We start from the raw sequence: 21363 nt of genomic DNA on the forward strand, positions 1-21363 counted from the left end.
TGGGCGGAGTCAAACATTTAGGTCCACCTGACGTTGAGGCACACCTCGAACTGCGCTCTGCATCCAGGTCTTACTCGAATTATTCACCGTTTCCTTGAATGTTGAACAGCGAGAGGCGCTTCGTGCATTTTTATCTGGTAAAGATTCAAGGTTCATGTTTATTTTTTCTCCCGAAGACAAGACCGAAAATGACATTTTCCCAGAGTGATATTGTGGAGAACTCCCTTGAGTGAATCACAATTATCAATCTGACCATTATTGCCAGGTTAGCATATCCCACCTCTGTGTGTGTCGGTGTCTGTATGTGTGTATATGTGTATTTTATATATATATATATATATATATTATATATTTGCGCAGACAGATTTGAAATCTACTTGGGCGGGTGGCCTCCCGGGTGGTCAAAAAAATTTCAATTCACACACGTCCTCACCACACATGCAAGCACGCACGAACGCACACACAGACACACACACAGAGACCGACAAACACGCAAAGCTACTGGTGGCAACGAACGCACCGTACCATACTTGCCGCGTGCATGCTAAAAACAAACGGTAGCATGCATGTTAAAATACGGTAGCAAGCAATCTACCATGTGTTTTAAAATGACAACTGGAGTAAAATAGTGAGTTCAGTTGTACTTTATAATTCAGCTATTTAACTCACGGTACTTGCGTTATTTGTTGCTGTGCACTTTAACAGGCGTTCACAATCCATTCACATACCGCAGCGTAACTCTTACCGGCCGGCGCAGCCTCCCAGATTATTTTGTCGGATCGCTCCAGTGCTTCTCGCAACTTTACTTGGAACGCAAAGTTTTAATGTCTAGTGGTTGTATCCTCCCGGAATGATGGCAAGACCCCAACGTTTTCTTGCTTCCTCACCTTCCGAACCATGGATTCATTGATGTGGAATTATCTCGCGGCTGCTCTATTCTCATGTACAACCGCGTAACTGATAGATTGCACCTTGTACCTTGTAAGCATGTCTCGACTTTAAGATGATCTAGTTGTGTCCGCGGATAGCCCGGTCGCTACACATCGCCAAATGGGTAGGGTCCAAGCGGGGTAAACGGAATTAACTACAGGAGACAGGAGGTCACACTGCAGTCTGGCCTTATTATTCACTTTTTTGGTCCATCTCCACATTTTAAGTGTGCCTTATAGTTTTAAAATGCGTATAAAAAAAACAATTTAACGTATTGGGCGGCGGCCAGTTTACTTGGTTACCCAAGTATTAACATGGTGTGGGAATGGCTGATACAGGTGCACTTCACTAACCATTAGCTATTTTAACCAAATTGGATTTTCATTTGTTGGACTGACATGTTTTGTTTCTGAAAATGTGCAATGACTGAATCCCACTCGAATATCATTCATAACTGTCAACACAATTAGCTAATAGTGGGATTCTGGGTACGTATCTGAGCCCTCGTTGCTACAATTCAAATGCAACCCAATTTCCTCTAGCAGGAATAACATAGTCTTTATCAATAACTGTCATCAGTTTTGTTTTTTAGATCTGATTAATCTGATTTATTAGACTTGCTTTCTTGGCGTAGCTGAGCTTTATGTTAGGATTTTCTAAATTGACAGATTGTTACAAATTCTCATTGATTTTATAAAGCTATTAAACGACCATCACATCCTGAGTCATTCTGCTCACTCTTAAATGATTTACTCTTTTCAGACTGAATCTGCCAAGCTTGTGCCTATGGGCTTTACCACAGCCACTGAGTTCCACCAGAGAAGAGCAGAAATCATCCAAATTTCTACGGGTTCTAAGGAATTGGACAAACTCCTACATGGTATTTAAATATTTATCTGCAAAGTTTTTCCCAATTCTCTGCATATAGTGGTTCCTTGAAATTCAAAGCTGTTCAATCCAACCATTCTTTGAAAAAAGTTTTAAAATCTCATGAAACACTGTTTGATCTACATGTATCATACTGAACCGTAGAGAGTATCAGACCACTGCAAATGTACCAAGACCAACTTTCTAAATTTCAAGGAGAGCACTAATCAGAAAATGCAGCAAAGAAGGCCCATGATTACCTTTGATTAGGGCCCGACCAATATGCATTTTTTGAGGCAGATGCCGATTTTTGGCAGAAAAAAACCCCCAATTAATCTGCAGACAAAAAACATATATATATATAACGCATGAAATTACCTCCCCCCTCAGTTCCTTTTCAATGGGTGTCACTTACGCACAAACTTTCACTATTAAGATTCTCTGCTTTGAATGACAAATACATAATGACCTTATCAACAAATTTCATTAAGTATACAAGGTTATTGTATAGATTTATGTGTCAATAATAAAACCATTCTTACTTGTTTACAACTGCTGTGAAGCTAACAAATGTAATCTCGCTCATTGTTAGTAGTCGCAATATGCCCAGTCGCTTAATGAATCTCTTTGAGTCTGCTCAAAGTCACCCACGCTTCCTCGTCATCATTGGAGTCCTCGTTTATGTTCATTTTTGTGCTCTCTCTTCCCGGAGCTTCTTCAAAAATTCTTGTGCTTCTGTTGCTGTCGTGAAGACGTGTGTCTGGCCGTTAGAAGTGACCAGCAACTTTGCAGGATGAGCAGTTACATGTCGAAGTCAAGGCCATGTAGCTCCTGGCGAATAGAGTTGAATTTTTTCCTCAGTTGATGCGTCTTGAAAGAAGCGCACTTGCTGGTCCCCGTATCTGATTTCCTTCTTGGTCCGGGCCGCTGCGATGACTGCCATCTTATCCTTGTAGTATATATATATATATAGCTATATATATATATATATATATATATATATATATATATATATATATAGATAGCTATATATATATATATATATATATATATATAGATAGCTATCTATATATATATATAGTGATATATATAGTGATATATATAGCTATATATATATAGTGATATATATAGCTATATATATATAGTGATATATATATAGCGATATATATATATAGTGATATATATATAGCTATATATATATATATATATATATATATATATATATATATATATTTATAGCTATATATATATATATATTTATAGCTATATATATATATATTTATAGCTATATATATATATTTATAGCTATATATATATATATTTATAGCTATATATATATATATATATATATATATAGCTATATATATATATATATATATAGCTATATATATCACTATATATATATATATAGCTATATATATCACTATATATATATATATAGCTATATATATCACTATATATATATATAGCTATATATATCACTATATATATATATAGCTATATATATCACTATATATATATATAGCGATATATATCACTATATATATATATATAGCTATATATATCACTATATATATATATAGCTATATATATCACTATATATATATATATATATATATATAGCTATATATATCACTATATATATATATAGCTATATAGCTATATATATATATAGCTATATAGCTATATATATATATAGCTATATAGCTATATATATATATAGCTATATAGCTATATAGCTATATATATATATAGCTATATATATATATATATATATATATATATATATATAGCTATATATATATATAGCAATATATATATATATGAGCAAATTAAAATATAAACAAGAGCTGTTCAAAAACGCTGCCAATAATTATTCTGTGAAGAGAGTGCAGATTTACATGATTTTTTTTTCCGTTCTGTAGAATATCGTCAAAATATCGTTATTGAGGTTTTTTTTTTTAAAAATAGCAAGATTTTATTTTGGCCCATATCGCCCACCCTTAGTAGGTATGTGTTCCCACAACATTTGTGTGTGAATATTCATTATTTGAAGGAAAAACACTCATGAAGTCGATGCTAACTTTCTGTTAGCATTTGAATGGGATTCTCCCTTCGCTTTTAGCAATAGCGCTAGGCTAGTGATGTTTTAAAAACCAAGAATCTTTTGTATTCAAATATACAGTGGATGTAATTTTTATCGTCGTGTGTTTAGTTTTACAGTTAACTCCAACTGAGGTGTCATTAAACAGCTAAAGGATGCTTACAACAACAGGATAACCAGACCAACATACGCTACAAACTTGCTAGTTGCTAATGCTACGCAAGCAAAATGGTGCATTCAGGGTACTTTCGGTGTCGGAAACTTCGGTTTTCTGTGATAACGTTTTAAAGGGAAAATAATCGGCCATTTGACACAAAATTGGCCAATTGTTTTGGTCAATGTTTGAAGGCCAATAATCGGCCGATTGTAAGCGGCGGCGGCCGATTGTAAGCGGCCGAGCCCTACTCTGGATGAACTGCAGAGATCACAGCTAAGGTGGGGGAATATGTCCATAGGAAAACTATTAGTTACACACTGCAAGAGGAAAGCCATTTCTCAAGAAAAGAATAACAAAAAAATATATATCCCTTTTGAAATTTGCCACAAGCCACTTTCCATTTCAAGTATACTTACAGGTACAATATCGCGATAAATCGTGATACTTTGTCTTCCGATAGATTATCAATACGCCTACGCTAGTATCGCGTTATTTGTAGTTAATATACAGCCACTATAACAGCTCCATTGTTCATTACTTATTGAGCAATTACTTGGCAGGTCGCTAGAGGGAGCGCCGCATAAGAGTGGCGGGGAAATGTATCGAAGTCTTCAGGCGAAGACTCATGACTCATGAGCTTACTTTAACTTGTGTAAGACATTTATTATCTGTCCAGTAACTGACTCAGTTTTGCATACGTAACATTTTAAAACGTATTCTATTCTACAAAATTTCTGAGGAAAATTTATATTGATTTAATTGGATTTAATATTTAAGTAACTTTATTCATTTACTTTTGCAATGTTACACCCAAAAAATCATCACAGTTTATAAAATGAAACAATTCACTATGTAACTGACTGACATGTTGCATGACAATAGTGTTTAAGAAAGACACAAATTTGTTCACTGAAAGTGGTGTCAAGAAGACATTTGTATTTGTTTAAAAAAACACACTTAAGTACTCACTGTGAAGAAGACACCAGTTTTAATATTTTGTTTCAGTGATTGTACAAAAATAAACTATTTTCTCATTGAAAAAATTAATTTATGTCTTGAGTAGTTTTATCGTAGATTATTGTGGATTTATCACCTGACCAATATATTGATAATCGCGGTATTGTCATATTGTGAGATAAACGTTATCGGGAGCCTTGTATCGCATATCGTATCGTGAGGTACTCAGAGGTTCCCCACCCCTACTTACAGGTGAAATGTTCGTCCACAGCCTTTAAATGAACACACCACTAATAACTATTTTTCCAGTATTTGATTAGGCATTGTGTATAAAGAATAAAAGTCCAAATATCTCTGGCATCTTGTTCCCTGAATTTTTTTTAAACCCATTAAGTATCAAAATAAAAACACATTGTTTGCAATGCCATTATCCTGGTCATGTAACCGTGATGACGTATCCGGTGCGTAAATGACAGCTGATGACCACCCCTGGTGAGGCGCAACATAAGTTGTGTTCACCGGAGCGTGGACCGCCGCAGCAGCGGTCGCTACAGCGCAACAGTCAAGACAGCAGTCAGTGCGTCCCTCTTCTGGCAAGAAAGATCTGCCACAGTGCTTACAGCGAGCGTCGGCGTCCATAGCAGCCGTCAATTGACGCGCAATGAGTGTGCGCAAGTCAACAGGCTGCTATCTTCGTGTGGCTCACAGCAACATGTAACTGGTTGTTAGTGTCTCCATAAACTAGCAGAAGTCATGACAGACAATATCAAAGCCATCAACAACATCAAGGCGGCTGGCCACGAAAGGATACAAAATAACCGTACCACCACTAGCTAGTTGTATTCAAAACAAGTCAAAGCAACCGTAGGCAAGACGGCAACAGTTGCTGACATACACCATACGTACTCACGAACTTGAAGCCGCACTCAGCGATGAGGTGCGGAGATCATGGAAAGATGGAAGGAAAGCTCCAACGTCCGTACATATATTTCAAAAGTAAAAAAAAATAATTACATTGAGCCGTCACAGCCAAAGGAGGCGTTAAATGCTGTGAGTGACCGCGCGAGAAGCTCAAAGAGGCTGACGTGATCCTCGTGTATAAAAGCGGATCGTAACTGGAAACCTGGAAATGTCCTTTTATGAAATCTTTCTCGAGTGACAAATGCGCGTGGGGGGGGGGGGGGGGGATTCTGTGCTGTTTCAGCACTGCCACCTGGTGGTCGGGAGGGACAAAATAGAATCACGGTTAATCATAAAACCGGTTAATACCTGCACCCCTACCATGTATACAGTGAAGACTAAGTTTTGCCACTTGCTGAAAACGGGAGACTCCAGGTATGTGCTACCTAGCCGCAAGTATATTGTGGCGGCTGTGGCTCAGGGTGTAGAAATGGTCGTTCAGTAACCAGAAGGTCGGCCGTTCGATCCCCGCTCTCCCCAAGTCATGTGTTGTTGTGTCTTTGGGCAAGGCACACATTGCCTCCAGTTCTAGTCACAGTGTGAATGTGTGAGTGCATGAATGTATCCATTTCATTGTAAAGTGTCTTTGAGTGTCTAGAAAAGCGCTATATAAATCCAATGCATTATTATTATTATTATTATTATTGAAGTTGCCATTTGTATAGGCAGTTGTTATTTTGCCATGACTGGCAACTCACCTGCTAGCGATAATTTTGCTGCTCCAATATTTGTCAATTGCTAGAGCGAGGAAATCTTTGTCCTGCTGTAAATTGGCTATTGTACCGTGATTGCTTATAGACATTTACAAGCTTATGTGAATAACATAAATGTTAGGGCTGGGCGATATATCGATATAAAAATTATATTGACATAGTTTTAAACGGGATATGGAATTATACCATTTCGTCTATATCGATATAGTTCAAACTTGAGCTCTGATCTTTGCTCTGCTGCGCTTCTGCTGTGCTCCTTCAGAGTCTCGCTGTCCCGTGCGGACACTGGCCCTCCTCTTTCGTGCACGGGAAGGGGGGCATTTAGTACTTGTGAAGCACTTGTCTCTCCTCTCCTTCAACACGCAAAGTGCGGCGGAATAAATTATTTGTTAAAAAAAGAAGAAGAAATCATATGTAGGGAGGGAGCGAGCAGGCCCGGCGAGCCACATCGAGTGAGCCAGCGAGCAGCCTGACAACAAGGAATTGGTGAGCATAAAAGTGGCTAGCGACCAGCTAGCAAGAACTCACTACACTCGCCACACTGAGAGGAGGCCACTGCCCGAAGCCAGCTTGGATAGGCTCCAGCGCCTTCCGCGACCCTTGTGAGGACAAGCGGTTAAGAAAATAAATGGATGTGCACCTTGCAGAGATTAAGTTTAAAAATGGTTATGCAGCATTTATATTTACATTTTATTATTTGAACAACTAAACATTTTCATGAACCAGGTGAAGAAACCCATTTATTATTTATTCATTTGATTTAGCCACTATTCACTGAAATATCAGGTTTCAATAAAACTACTTGTGACATGTAATTTGGCTTTGACAGAAAATGTTCTTGCGGGGAAAAAAAATAAAATATATATATATATATATCGTATATCGATATTAAGCCAAAATAAATTGTTTTGGTCCATATCTCTCAGCCCTAGTTAATGTTAACATTAGGGATGTAACGATAACGTCAATATTGTGATATTGCAATATTAAAACTTCCTCAATATTGTAGTCATCTCACGTCACGTCACGATTTTAAAAGCAGCACATCTGTTAAAGTCAGGTTGATTGACATTTGTGTAGTTCTAGCACCCTCTGGTGGTTAGTTTTTTAGTGTAGTATAGTTTTTACAAGGAATGTTTTGACCCTTCTATGTTTAAAATCCACGCTGGTCAGATGAAGGGGAACGTAATATGCTTGTGAATCGAGTCAATATGTGGAGGAACTCGATGTGTGCGTGCATTAGCAAGCAAGTGCCACAATATTAGTTGTATGCATTGCTGTTATTAGGGTTGTCACGATATTAAAATTTCGATATCGATACTCTGGAAAATACTCTATCATTTCCGATACCGTGGAGATAATTAAAAAAGACAAATAAAAAAACTATTTTTTATTAACATTACCGCAAATAATTAACTCTTTGACTACCAGACGTTTTCAGAAAAGGGATGCTGTCAGTGCCAGCCGATTTAAGCATTTTGACTGATCTTTCAAGGTCCACAGAAAATGTTCTGTTTGGACTATGGAAACACACATACTACCAAATGAAAGATTGAACTTTCATCTTTCATCAGAAAAAAAGTTTGTTTCTACCTTATTCCGTTCTTTAGTAATCAACAATAGAAAATGGTTAGTTTCACCCGATTTCGCTTGTTTTGGACCAAAATACGGAGAAATCAAGCTTTTAGTGAAACGATATTATTTCATGCACTCTAGTGAATTTTACACTTCTTTTTGTCCATGAATGATGCCACAAACACCTAAATAGTGCTTTACTTCTATAAAACACTACCACCAAGAATGAAAAAGTGTTTTTTGATAGCAAAATACGTTTATTTACATTCAACAGTGTAACAATTTGACAACAATTTGGCAAACTATTTACAAATGTGTGCAACTGTGGTGCTATTTACAATTATGTGGATGTTTCAACAATAGTTTTTCTTTTTGTGAAACACTCCCCTGCGTGCAAGGAGACGCAACATGATTTGCACAACAGATCACTGCGATTGCCTCTTCGCGTGCAGAAGCTACACTTTCTTGCAGGCCGTTTTTTCCGGGGAATAGCAAGTATGTACTGCAGTGTGTGTTGCCATCAAGTCTAATATCAGGATCATTTTACGGTTACGTTACGGTGGTGTTACGTCTGGCTTCCTCATGTTCTTCAGTTGCTATACCGGGTGGTAAGATGTTCTGATCCATCTTATCCACTCCATTCATGGTGGCATCGTAGTCCAGAACCAGTGTCTTCTCCGTGATCAGACTGTACCCGCTCCTCCGATGAATATGCATTGTCCGACAAAATGTCCGCTTGTGCAGCTACGGCGTTAGCAGCGCTAGCCGGTGAGGCTTTATGACGTGAGAATAAAGGCCGCGTCCAACTGTGGCGTCCAACTGTGGTGTTAACCTCGGGATTCACCATCATCATCATTATCAATGTGCATTGGTCGATGCTTTTCGACAACTCTTCCTTCGCCCGATGAATCTCCGCTTGTGCAGAAGTACCCGGTCGGTTGTGCTGGCTGCGCGTTAGCAGCGCTAGCCGCGCTAGCCAGTGAGGCTTACTACATGATCATAACGGTCACGTCAAGGCTTCCAACTTTGGCGTCAAGCTCGGAGTCATCATCATCGTCGACATCAATGCGCTTTTTAGTATTGATCGATGCTTTCCGTCTTTGAAAAAAATGCTCAAGCGTGAGCTGCTTGCAACCGGTCGCCATTGTTGCATCATCAGCCATTGTCTCCTCAACACTCTAGCTCCGCCTCACGTCTTCTACTGACGCCCACGGTGGGCGGCCCACCCAACCTTGTGCAAAGAGTCATCGCTGCCATCTAGGGGCCAAAACGAGTCATTATACTAACTAGATCTGCCTGATACTTTCAGCACAGCTGCCCAAGGCTTTCATCCACCCGTTTCCAAAAAAACAACAAAAAAACATAGTGAACGTCTTTTAACGTCCTCGGCGCCCTTCCGTAGGTATATACTAAACGTTTTATAACGTTTATGGCGGTCAAAGAGTTAAATACAATTATTAATAATCTGAAAATGAAAAAAATAAGAATAATTTTTCACATGCAAATAAATGATAAATAACACAAATGAAAGCTACACATTTTTTTAAAAGGCTAAAATTGAAAATTGCATATATCTTTTAAGGCATTCAAGAATTTAGAAAGTGCACTTTATTCTATGAATGACTGTCTAAGATTGTCGTATCACTGGTCTAAATTTTCTTTGCTGTTGGAAGATTTTTCATAATATAGACAAGCCAATGTCAATGTACTCCTCTGTGTGTCTTGCTCTTGCTTTGCAAATGAGCACAGATGTAGTCAACACGCTCGGTGGTACAACTTGAAGCAGCAAATCAATACACAGGTACACATTGACTGAGCATAAAGCTAACCGTGAGCCAGCATCTAAAGGCTAATAACGTTTACTGAGCATAACCGCGGTAGCTGGCTAATAACAAAACAAGGCATCTTGCTTTCTCGTCCACCAAGACTGGCTGGCTTGGCCTTCCTGCCAGCCGCACTGGCCATTCTTAAAGCAGCTGTAACGTAGCTGAGCAAGCAAAGTCGCGGTGTGGGCTGCGAGAACAATACCAGGTATCGATAGTATTGATACCAGGTATCGATGTATGCCAAAAAGCATTCAGCACATTTGTAGTTTTTTGTGTGGCAGTGTTCTTACCATCCTCCTCAAAGTAGCTTAGTACCAGTAAAAAATAATACTGACCCCTCAGGCCATGGCAAAGGTACCATTTAACTAGTTTTTTTTATTTTTGTTTTTTTTCCTTAGAGCTCAGTATTGTTCATTCGGTAATCTTACCGATTTGACGTTATCATCATTGCTCTCTCTCTTTTTTCCCTCTTTTTCTTTTTGGGGATGTGCGTGAGTATGTGTGGGTGTGTGTGTGTGCTCATTAATTCACCTAAAACCTAATAAAAATCCCATACCGTTCACCTAAACCGAATACTTCAGAATCCAGCTAGAGCCGTGAGGTTGTCAGGAGACCCGAGGAAGGATAAAAGAAAAGTGAAATCCGACCAGACATCAACTACTACACACCGGGTTACCAACCAGAATCTTTCACCAACCCCAGAAATATCTAAATTTCAACAAATTAGGGAGACCTCAAGAGACCAGAGTGCCAGAGAGGGGCCGGACAGCGGAGCGGCGAGGGCACCCGCGCCCACCCTACCTCCAGCCGCGTGGTGGGGCAGTACACTGGTGGCGGAAGGGGAGACCATTCAACTAATTTTAAGTCGGCGTTTAATCAGAGTTATGAAAATATTTTATTAAGGTTGAAAAGTTCCTTAGTGCTACTTTAAGTTACAGTTAAAATTTACCACTTCAACATATCCAACCTTTCATGTTACATGAAACATGACATGTAAACACTGCACTTTTTAAACACTGCATTTATCAATAAATAAATTCAATATACATATTTAAAACTTAAACTTGGCGATCTCCAGTCGGTAAACTCACACATGCTAAAGTGTAGGCAAAGTAAAATGATACCTGCTTTATATGACGTAACATTTTCAGATAAAAAACAAACAAACAAAAAAATAAAAAACACTAGCATTCTGTAGCAATCCTTGTGGGTGGGTCGCAGGTTGAGTAGTTTCCCATGGTCTGGACGGGCCGTGAATGCAACGTAGATTTTTGTTTTGATAAGCTAAGCGCGTTCGAAGCTGTTGTGTTCTGGCGTGGTTACGGCCGACAGTTACTTGCAAATTGTCATTAAAGGGCTGTTGTTTGTTCGCCGCTTGGCCTGATTAGTTCACCAACACTACAATACATGTACATTAAAACAAGCTGCAGGGTCGGCGGCACCTAAATAACGGGAGTAATGACAAGCAATAATCATTTTGTTTGTCCTAATTTTCATTCATGAAATCAGACGAAACAACATATGGCCACATACAGATACATACATATACTATTTTGCCTCAAAATATACGACAATTAAAATTCATCAGCCGCTGCCGCACACTTGCGTGTACACTCAGTTTACAAAACGCGCCACCTTAGTCACCAACTCCTCAAGATTCACCTCCAATGGGCACTAAGGGATAATATTCGGAATCACTGCATGCCAGTGGGTTAACTCTATAGGTGCTGTCCCCCCTGGCTGAGCGTGGGCGGCTCTACCCCTCTGTTGGCTGCTGGGTGGCGGCTGCGTCTTGGCCGTTCCCTGGGTCTCTTGGGGGGTGCTGTGTTGCGGTGCTCTCCCTGGTGTCCGGGGTGGCGCCGCGCCAGGCCCGGCGACGTGGATCGAGGCCTGTGGGCCTCCGGGGTGCCCCGTGGCTCCCTCTCCCCTACCCCTTCCTCCCCATTGCTGCCTCTCCCTCCTCGCCTCTCCCCGCCCGTCCTCCGCCTCCCTGTCCCTTCTCCCTCGTCACCCTTCCTCCTCCTCTCCCCCTCTCTCTGCGGCCCTGCCGCCGCCCCTTGCCCTTCTTGTCGTCTCCTTCCCCCTCCCCTGTCCGCCTTCCTGCCCCTCCCCTGGGCCGGGGGCTCCATCCATGTCTCGGGGCTCCGGGGGCCGGGCTGGTGGGTGGGGGTGTTGTGCCTGCCCCGCTCCGGTGAGGCTCCTGGCACCTCGGGCGGGCCCCAGTATCTGGGGGGCGAGCCCTATCGCCCCGCCGGGCTGGTCCCATATGCCCGCCGGGGTCCCGGTGGGGTGGGTGCGCCTCCTGCCCCCGTCCGGTTGGGAATGGCCCTGCTGGTCGCTCCTCTTAACTCACTGCACTAGTTTTGCACAATACACTTTGTTTATAGACACATAGGGCACATAACACACTGTGGGGGGGGGGGGGGGGGGGAGAGACACTGTCTTCGCCCTACAACTCCCCTTCAATTTTAATGCACCACACAACTAAGGAGGGGGGGGGGGGCAGGTGTGGTGGGGTGACATCGTTTGGGGCGACCTCAGTATTAAGCAGTGCTGCGGTCCCCCACCCATATCACTGACACGTCTGGGAGGCAGGTGGGGGATATCATTTACCTCTGCTCCATCGCACCTGCTCCCAATTTTAATGCACCACACACACACACACACTGTTATATACACTGGGTGGGGTCACATTCATGGTGTAGGGGTAGAGTTCGCCAGTCGGCGAGCTGGCGAACTCAGTAACAGGGTTAGCTTTCACTAAGAACGCTGGCGTGACGACCGGGGCCTTTCCCCGCTGGGCCTGGAGTTCGGGGGTGCAGCCCATACCCCGGTGCTCCCATCTCCCCTTCTGCCCCTGGTGTTCCGTCCCTCCAAGCGGCTGGAGGTGGGGTGGGCGCAGGTGCCCTCACCGCTCCGCTGTCCGGCCTCTCTCCGGCACCGATGCCTAGGTACGGGGGTCCCCGGGGTTTGGGGGTCAGGGTCTGGGTGGCTGGTGGGTGGTGGGGGTGGGGTCAGGGGGGGTGGCGGCTTGGTTGGGGGGGTTGGTGGCTTGGTTGGGGGGGTTGGTACGTCATAAACTTTTTATTTTATGCAAGAGTGTACAGGAGGGTCTGGCGCAGCTTCTGACTCAAGGATTAGGCTTGACTGCAATGTTATTTAAAAGAAACGGCCAGCAGGTGGCAGCAAGTATAGGATAAGCCAGTATCACACAAGGATCTTGTTGTAGAAGAAGAAAAGCAGGAAGAGTAGATTGTGACTGAGAGTGACGTCTGTCACTACTAGCGTGTTGTAGAGCAGCGGTGAAAAGCGGACTAAGCGGAGAGGAAGTGGAAAATAAGAGATCGGCAAAACAAAACATTTTACCCTGCAGGATTGCTTTTTGGCTTTAAAAAAAGCATCCTCATTGGCTCATCAAAGCATAACGGCGGCAATCGAGTTGCTGCACGTCAAGGAATGATGCTTCGTTCATTGATCAAACGATGATCCGCGGTGTTAACTGCTCGTTTTGCCGACCCCTGGATGCTGTGGCAGAGCTGCAGGTTAGACCAGTCAATTGTTTATTTTTATGTGCAATAAACTGTTTTGTTATCAAAAGCACTTTTTGGAATGTTGTTTTACTGCACGAAAGCATCATTTGTTGTATTGTTCGAGCTGTTATAAAAGAATAGTAGCGTTAAAGTCGAAGTTGTGCTTGAAATGTTTGTTTTACAAAAAGCTAATTTTCTACGTTTTTCTCAGGAATTGGAATTTCGACAAAACTTGGCTATATTCTAACGCTAATAACTAAAGAATGGAAAAAGATAGAAATACACATAATTTTTCTGATGTAAGAAGAAAGTCTAATCATTCTTTTGGTATGATCCAATTATATAACAATAGAACATAATGTTCTCTGGGCCTTGCAAGGTCAGTCAAAATCCAGTAAAACGGCTGGTATTGAAGGGGGTTGCTCCAATGAAAATGGCTAGTATTCAAAGAGTTTAATATGTTAGACACTCGTCTCAAGGTCTCATGAGACAAAAAACAAACAATTACGTGCACTTATGGCACCAGGCTTTAGTTACAGTGGTGACGTTCCTGTTCCCCCCCTTTTTTCCTCTTTCCGCTCTGTTTCAATGAGCATTTAAAACGCAGCTTTTCATGATTACGTAATCGCGTTTTGTCAAACCGCAATTTAATTGCAAAGGCAATTAATCGTTCAGCCCTACATGGAAACACCGACATCCGGGCTGACCAAAGCTGATTTGGTGTGGAACCGGTCTCGTGGAAAAGCGGCATTCTATTTCGTCTCTCCCGACCGCCAGATGGCGATGCTGAAACAGCACGGAATATCCTACGCACACACTCGAGAAAAGCATACAAAAAAGGACACGTAGCCCATGGTTCCAGGTGATGCAATCCTCATATATAAGAGGAGATGGAAACTGGAACACGGTCACTTTAAACCTTCTCGCGCGGTTCACTTTCATACCAATGTTCTTCTTGTACATCGCTGGCCAGGGGCAGTCATGGTCGGTGGGGGCAGTGCCACCCCCAACGGGGGCCAATCAAAGCGCAAGTTTCTCCTGCTGCCCCTTCCTATCGGAGGACAAAATATTGGGCTGATTCTCAGCTTGCCTTACAGGTGAGCAGTTTGGAGGCGACTATGAGGGCAATGCAGATTTTTCAGTGGGCTGGTCAACCCCCTTCTGCCTCTGAGCAGACGTTACCCTCTGCAGAGCTGGCGTTGCCTGCTGCACCTCTGCCATCAGGTCTGGCTGTCTCAGTTAACCTTGGTCGAGGCTTCCAGGAGGGAACTGCGTCTCCTCCCTGTGATTCCCAGACAACTTAACAGTTCAGCTACTATAGTTGCGCTAGAACAGTACAGTCCGTGCTAATGACACAAGCTTGAAGTTCACTAGCCCTGTGCTCCTCCGAGCTCTATGGGAGCTGCTCTCCCGGCTGCTCGTCAGCCGCGTACTGTGCAGCACTTTCGGCCTACTTGGGGATCTGGAGCCCGTCGACCCTCGCGGAGATCTATCACGAACGCATGAGAAGTCCGTCCCTCTGGCCGCGTGCCTCCCGGTTAGCCCTGGATGCCCACTCTACACCTCGTCCCTCCCAAGCCCCTAAATCCAGGAGGGCCAGGGATTGAGACTGGAGGGCTGGCAGTCTGATACTTTTCCTGTCATCAGCTCAACTACTGGGCTGCCCTTGCTTCAGACCCATGGGTGATCTCGACCTTGACTCATGGGTACAGGATTCAGTTCTGACGCCGGCACCCTCTTTCCAACCGGGTTAGGGAGACCATCATCGGCACTGGCTCGAGATCAGGAGCTAGCGACCCTCCTCGCCAAGTCCATTATTGAAGCAGTGGATCCCTTGGCGCATCCAGGGGCATTCTACTCCCCCTACTTCCTCGTTCCAAAAAAGACAGACGGATTCCGCCCTATCCTAGATCTGAGGGGTCTCAGATGTTACCTCAGGGTAACCCTTCCGCATGCTAACTACGTCAGACGTGGTTGCAAACGATCGGCCCAGGGGAATGGTTCACTTCAATCTCGACCTGAAGGATGCTTACTTCCATGTCCCTATTTCTCCTCAGCACAGGCGGGTTCTCTGTTTTGCCTACATGGGGCCGTCACTGACAATTCCGGGTCCGTTCAGGCTGTCACTCTCTCCCAGGGTGCTCATGCGTGAAGGTGGCTCTTGCTCCCCTGCAGTCGGGTGGCATGAAAGTCTCCACCTGGAGGTGGTGAACGCCATTTGGAATTGCTTTGGCAAGGCGATGGTCGATCTCTTTGCCTCAGAGGAGTCCACTCACTGTCGGTTTTCTCTGAGGGAGCAGAACAGCCCACTTGTCACACCCTTCGCCTCTCCAAATTGCAATGGATTTTTCTAGTTGAAGTAGTCTAGTATGGAGGTGCAGATGGCCATAGAATACGTGTGTGTGGGGGGGGGTTGGTAGAGAATTGTGTGGCTGGGTGAGTCTGTTCAGGACTGAGAAGAGAGGGTTCTTGAGTTTCCCTCGTTTGAATGAGATGAGGCCTGAGTAATAATATTGTAGGATGTGGGAGAGTTGCAGAGAGGTGGTGTGATGCTTTGAAGGTGAGGAGGAATTTGCCCGTGACAGGGAGAACATCAGCAGTGAGGGGGTGAGACCAGAGCAGCAAACTAAGTCCAGTGTGTGACCTTAGGTATGGGTTGGAAAATCAATACATTTTTGTATGCCAAAACTGTATAGGCAGGTTGCAAAGTCTCTTGTGCCTCATTTATAAGATTGTGCGTGAGAACCTGCGTACAAAAGTACTTATAAACTAAACCCAAACTTCATGTAAGCAGAAAAAAATTTAGATTCATAAAACTATGCGCATACACACACCTGCACGCAATTTCCCTTTATTAATGACAAACAATCCCAACCGGTGTGCACAGCAGATTCCACGCAGTTTCCTGCCCCAAGTCTGCCTATTTCACCTCATATTTGGCAATGCTAACAATTAATATGCGTATTTATAATCAGCACGTTAAGGCGAACATCAGATCAAGACTATGTGTGTGTGTAGTGTATGAGAAAAGCCTATAATTATATCAAGCTCCAGGCGAACATCAGATCAAGACTATGTGTGTGTGTGTGTAGTGTATGAGAAAAGCCTATAATTATATCAAGCTCCAGACTTTATTTTTATTTGTGTCCACATTAGTTGTCATGATTTGTTACTTGAGGCTTTTTTAAGATAGGTGATCAATGAGAGAAGACGGGCGTTTAGAATGTTTAAGTTCATCCACATGCTTTTTTCCCTGCGAGCTATTTTCTGGAGTTCATGAATAAAATATGCATAACATCAAAAGATCAAGTTGCTTTGTTTTGCTTTTGTTTTTATTTGTTAATTTTTCCTTTCGGACAATCGGAGACAATTAACAACATTCACTTTTAACATACAATTATACCCGAAAAGAAAAATTGCTGACTGGATGAAGCCGAAGCTTAGCGTTCCCAGAATGCAATTGGACTCAGCTAATCAAAGTGGTGCGTGGCCTAACTTTAATTCCTGTGATGATGAGATTGTTGGTGCGTGCTCTTGTCAGTTTCTCCAAGTCTGCAATGCGCCGATCTTTGTCTTTTATCGCCTTCACTAGTTCCTGATTCTCAATCCGCATCTGTTGGATTTCCTTCCAAAGGTTTTGTTTTTGTTTTTGGATCGTTTCGGATATGGTGCTCTCCAATTTTTGAATTGAAGACTTTAAGTCCTCCATCTTATCCGTTTTGTCTGCTCTTTTCCCACTAGGCATGTTGTAAAAAACAAAACAATGGAGTTGTTGTTTTCAGCTGGCGCCTCGGGAGGCAACTCACGGAGCGATACAATGTGTCCTACCTCTATCAGTCAGGAAGCGAATGATTTAAGTCACTCTGACAACACGGCATTCATTCGGCTCTTGGCTCTCACAGGGGTTGAGAGTGGACACCTCTTGGAGAGCTTTAGCTCTGTGCTAATCACTCACACCAGCGCTTACTGAGTGCGTTCTGTCGAAGCAGGGCAGATGAAGTGCTACACAGTCCAAATCAGTCCAAATGGCTTCTCTATTCGAACATTCTGTTGTGTATTGTAGCTCAAGTGCAGTACAGTGCAATTCTATTGAGTAATTTTGACGTGGATGTTTCTGCTGCGTCACTGGAATTCCCTTAGTAGAGGTTTTTCAAATAAGGAGTGGTCGTTAATTGAGCGTTAAAAAAAATTGTGCCATTAAAGGCACTTTAAGTTAACGCGATATTAACAAGATCATTTTGACACCCTTATTTTTAACAATTGTGATTTTATTCAATCAAAAATTATTGTGTTTATTTTTTCCATAACCACCCAGTTTTAGGAGCATAATATATCAGATTACAATGGAAAAATAATTCTGACTCCACTTTTTGTTTCTCCTGGAGGTGGGATCGAGACTGGTTCCATCACGGAGATGTTTGGGGAGTTTCGGACAGGGAAGACCCAGCTGTGCCATACACTCGCGGTCACATGTCAGGTAACATCCAATTGTTCATGGTAAATATCAAGTGGACAGATATTATACCATTTTAATGTGACACTTGAACTTCACCTCAAATCCTTTAATATAGTTGAGTATTGTGTACACTTGATTTGACTTCATCCCTCATCGATTTTCTATACTGCTTGTTCTCACAAGTGCAAATTCACAGGTGAGCTGGAGCCATCTCCATTGTCTTTGGGATGCTCTCCTGAAAATCACAGGGCACATATAGACTAAAATCCATTCACATTCCCCTCAGGCTGTCACAGGTACACAAGCACCCTTAGAATACCGGTATGTAAACTCAACATAGGAAGACTGGAGCCTGAACCTCAGACCTGTGAGGCAGACATGCTAGCCTCTTGCCTACTGTGCTACCCTGATTTTGAGGCGTGTTAAACAGGGGGTGTGCAGTGCTTAATATCCGCAAGATATTTGAATGTAATCTCTCTCTTTCTCTCTCTCTCTGTCTGTCTGTCTGTGTGTGTGAGAAGCCACTCCCCTCACTAATGTATGAATGTTACTTGCTAATTCACATGGAAAGCATATACATTTCAACAAAATAGCAGAGCTCAATAGGATGTAATCAAAATAAAATGTTAAACTATTACTGAAGAAGAAATATCAAAAGCCATAAATGCACTAAAAAATGGCAAGGAAGCGGGCTATGATGGGTATTTGGCAGAGTGGTACAAAGTGTTTAAGAATGAGTTGATACCAGTACTCCACAGTACTGGATGCGGAAGAATGGTAAAGTTCCAATCTCCTGGTCAAGGCGATAATTACACTCATTCCAAAATAAGGTAAAAACAAAGAATGTTGTGCAAATTGTTCTCCCACCCCTGTATGTCTTTACAAAAATCTTATATGTGCATGCGTGTTAGAATAAATGCACATAAGTTATCTCGTATTTATTCTTATAGTATAGCAAATCATTTATTCTGCAGTGTGACCTATGTTTGAACCACGTGTGTTAGGGTTGTCTGTGAAGAGAAGGAGCGCGAGAAGCTGCAGTTGTAAAACAGAAACGTGACAAGATAGCGGCTGGAACATTTTGCGGTTGAACTGTGAACTTTGACTGAAACTTTCCACGCTGAAGAAAAACTTTTGCATTATTGTCTGTGCAATGACTCATATCCGGGATGATTGTCACATTGCTGCTATGTGGTTCCCCAAATCATTTAGAGCAGCAATAGGCTATGTAACCAGGAACTGCCCAATAAAAAGAGAAGGTTCGGCGGAGTGTGCTTCAGAACAGGTAGGAGAATGTAATCTGGGCACATCTCCGTTCGTTCGTTCGTTCGTTCCCCTTGTGCAAAAAGAATCAAGTTTTGTCTTCCTTCCTTGTCTGTTGTTTATTAAATGTTCTAGGTTGACTAAATCTGACAGTGCGGTCCCCTACAAAAGGCAATGTTGCTCACGAAGGGTCCAATCCCACCTGCCCCTTCAAGTGCCATTAACTTCAGGGACCACAAGTGCATCATGGAAAACTAAACAATACCTACATGTAACAAAATATGTGACCTATTATGGACTGGGTGTGTGTTATTTATTGGTGTACCCGATTGCAGGCAGGAAATCTTTTGAGCACATGAGCAATCAAAATCAACAACCTATATTTTAATAAGTAATTGTAGACCCTATCTTATCAATGTCGTCATCCTCGTTGAAGTCTTCCAAACTGGTGGTCTTTTGGCAAGGGGTGGTTGTCCAATTGTGCATCCAGATATAAGGTGGCGGCTTCTCCAAGTTCCCAAACGCATGGTCCTAAAGATCAGGGCCCTAATGCAAGGAACAACTACTAGAAGAACTACTTCTATGGGAATGATTTTGAGTAGGTAAATCAAGCTGTCAATTATTCCTTTCCTAATCATCTCTCTAATAAGCCATTAAACGGGTTAAAAATTGCTGAGCGTTCATTTGACAGTGCTTGATATTAGTTCACTCAATTGAATAGCCTTTATTGAAATACCATGCTTTCTTGACGGCATTCCATCATATATCCACTGGAACTGAAACAAATTCATTTAATTCTTACCTTTTCTGAAAAATATATATTTTTTAAATGTCAAATAAAGCAAGATGTGCCATCTCAAATAGATGTCACTTTAGGCCATCTTTTGTTGCACATAACTCACCAGTTAACATTTTCAATCTAATAACAAGTTGATGAAACATTGACAATGGTAGTTTTCTCTGTCCATCCATTAGCTGCCCATGGATCAAGGAGGTGGTGAAGGTAAAGCCATGTACATCGACACAGAGGGAACCTTCAGACCAGAGAGACTCCTGGCTGTAGCCGAAAGGTAAGTCAGGAGATGTTTTAAACAATGGCAACTATTGGTGAAACGAGTCCCCGAGTAATTTGAATGCCTCAAACTTAGCATGTCAATATTGAGTTAATTTTAAGTTCCTTTAATGCCATGAATTTTTTTTAATGGACATTTAACACCCGCCCCTGATTTGGGTTTAGTGGTGGTCGTGGCTCAGGGTGGAGAGTCGGTCGTTCAGTAACCAGAAGGTCGGCCGTTCGACCCCCGCTCTCCCCAAGTCATGTGTCGTTGTGTCCTTGGGCAAGGCACTTCACACACATTGCCTCCAGTTCTACTCACAGTGTGAATGTGTGAGTGCATGAATGTATCCATTCCATTGTAAAGCGTAGTTGAGAGTCTAGAAAAGCGCTATATAAATCTGATGCATTATTATTATTATTATTATTTATTTCCACTCATGATGCAGCAGAGTGAGCAGATGCATCCACATATGAATTATCCTTGAGAACTGCACTGCACTGCAGCTAATTTACAAAACTTGCTTAAAGAGAAGAGGGCAACATTGGAGTTACCAATTGGACTATAAATTCTGCACAGGCTGCCATCTCTGCCTGCTTCGATATCATGAGGTAGGAAGCTTGGAGTCGCCTTAATCAGCTGGACTACTGGTTAGCCGTTAGTATCGATCTAGTGTGCTCTCAAAGAAGTTGTCAGGTTCAATAAGCTGACATTCATAGAAACGACACAACACAATGGAGAGAAGACACCTTTGTACCTTTTCACAAGCTAGCGAGGAGAACGGAGAACTGTGGCATACAATTCGTTGCTACTAGGGGTGGGAATCTTTAAATGTCTCACGATTCGATTCCGATTTTTGGGTGTGCGATTCGATTCAGAATCGATTTCTGATTAAGAGCGATTTTTGATTCTAAATTATTTGATTGATTTTTGCTTCAATTTATAGATGTTCGAGCAATCATAATGATCT

General features: G+C 42.2%; 2 protein-coding genes across 4 annotated transcripts in view; one reads left to right on the plus strand and one right to left on the minus strand.

Annotated features, from left to right (window-relative positions):
* Positions 1-6075, minus strand: part of smim8 (small integral membrane protein 8) — a 46593-nt gene extending 40518 nt beyond the window's left edge. The window contains exon 1 of one of the 3 annotated variants that reach the window (XM_086061384.1): positions 5922-6075. The gene's annotated coding sequence lies outside the window, so the exon portion shown is untranslated. The remainder of the gene's footprint in view (positions 1-5921) is intronic. The other 2 variants (XM_086061385.1, XM_086061386.1) reach the window with 2 other exon arrangements.
* Positions 1-21363, plus strand: part of rad51 (RAD51 recombinase) — an 80068-nt gene that overhangs the window by 18541 nt on the left and 40164 nt on the right. The window contains exons 3-5 of the mRNA XM_086061713.1: positions 1693-1810; positions 18005-18096; positions 20314-20408. Of these exons, the coding sequence (XP_085917839.1) occupies positions 1693-1810; positions 18005-18096; positions 20314-20408 (305 nt within the window). The remainder of the gene's footprint in view (positions 1-1692; positions 1811-18004; positions 18097-20313; positions 20409-21363) is intronic.

This window comes from Leptonotus elevatus, chromosome 18 (genome assembly GCF_054856555.1).
Source record: "Leptonotus elevatus isolate MCC_2025b chromosome 18, RoL_Lele_1.0, whole genome shotgun sequence".
Classification (NCBI taxonomy): domain Eukaryota; kingdom Metazoa; phylum Chordata; class Actinopteri; order Syngnathiformes; family Syngnathidae; genus Leptonotus; species Leptonotus elevatus.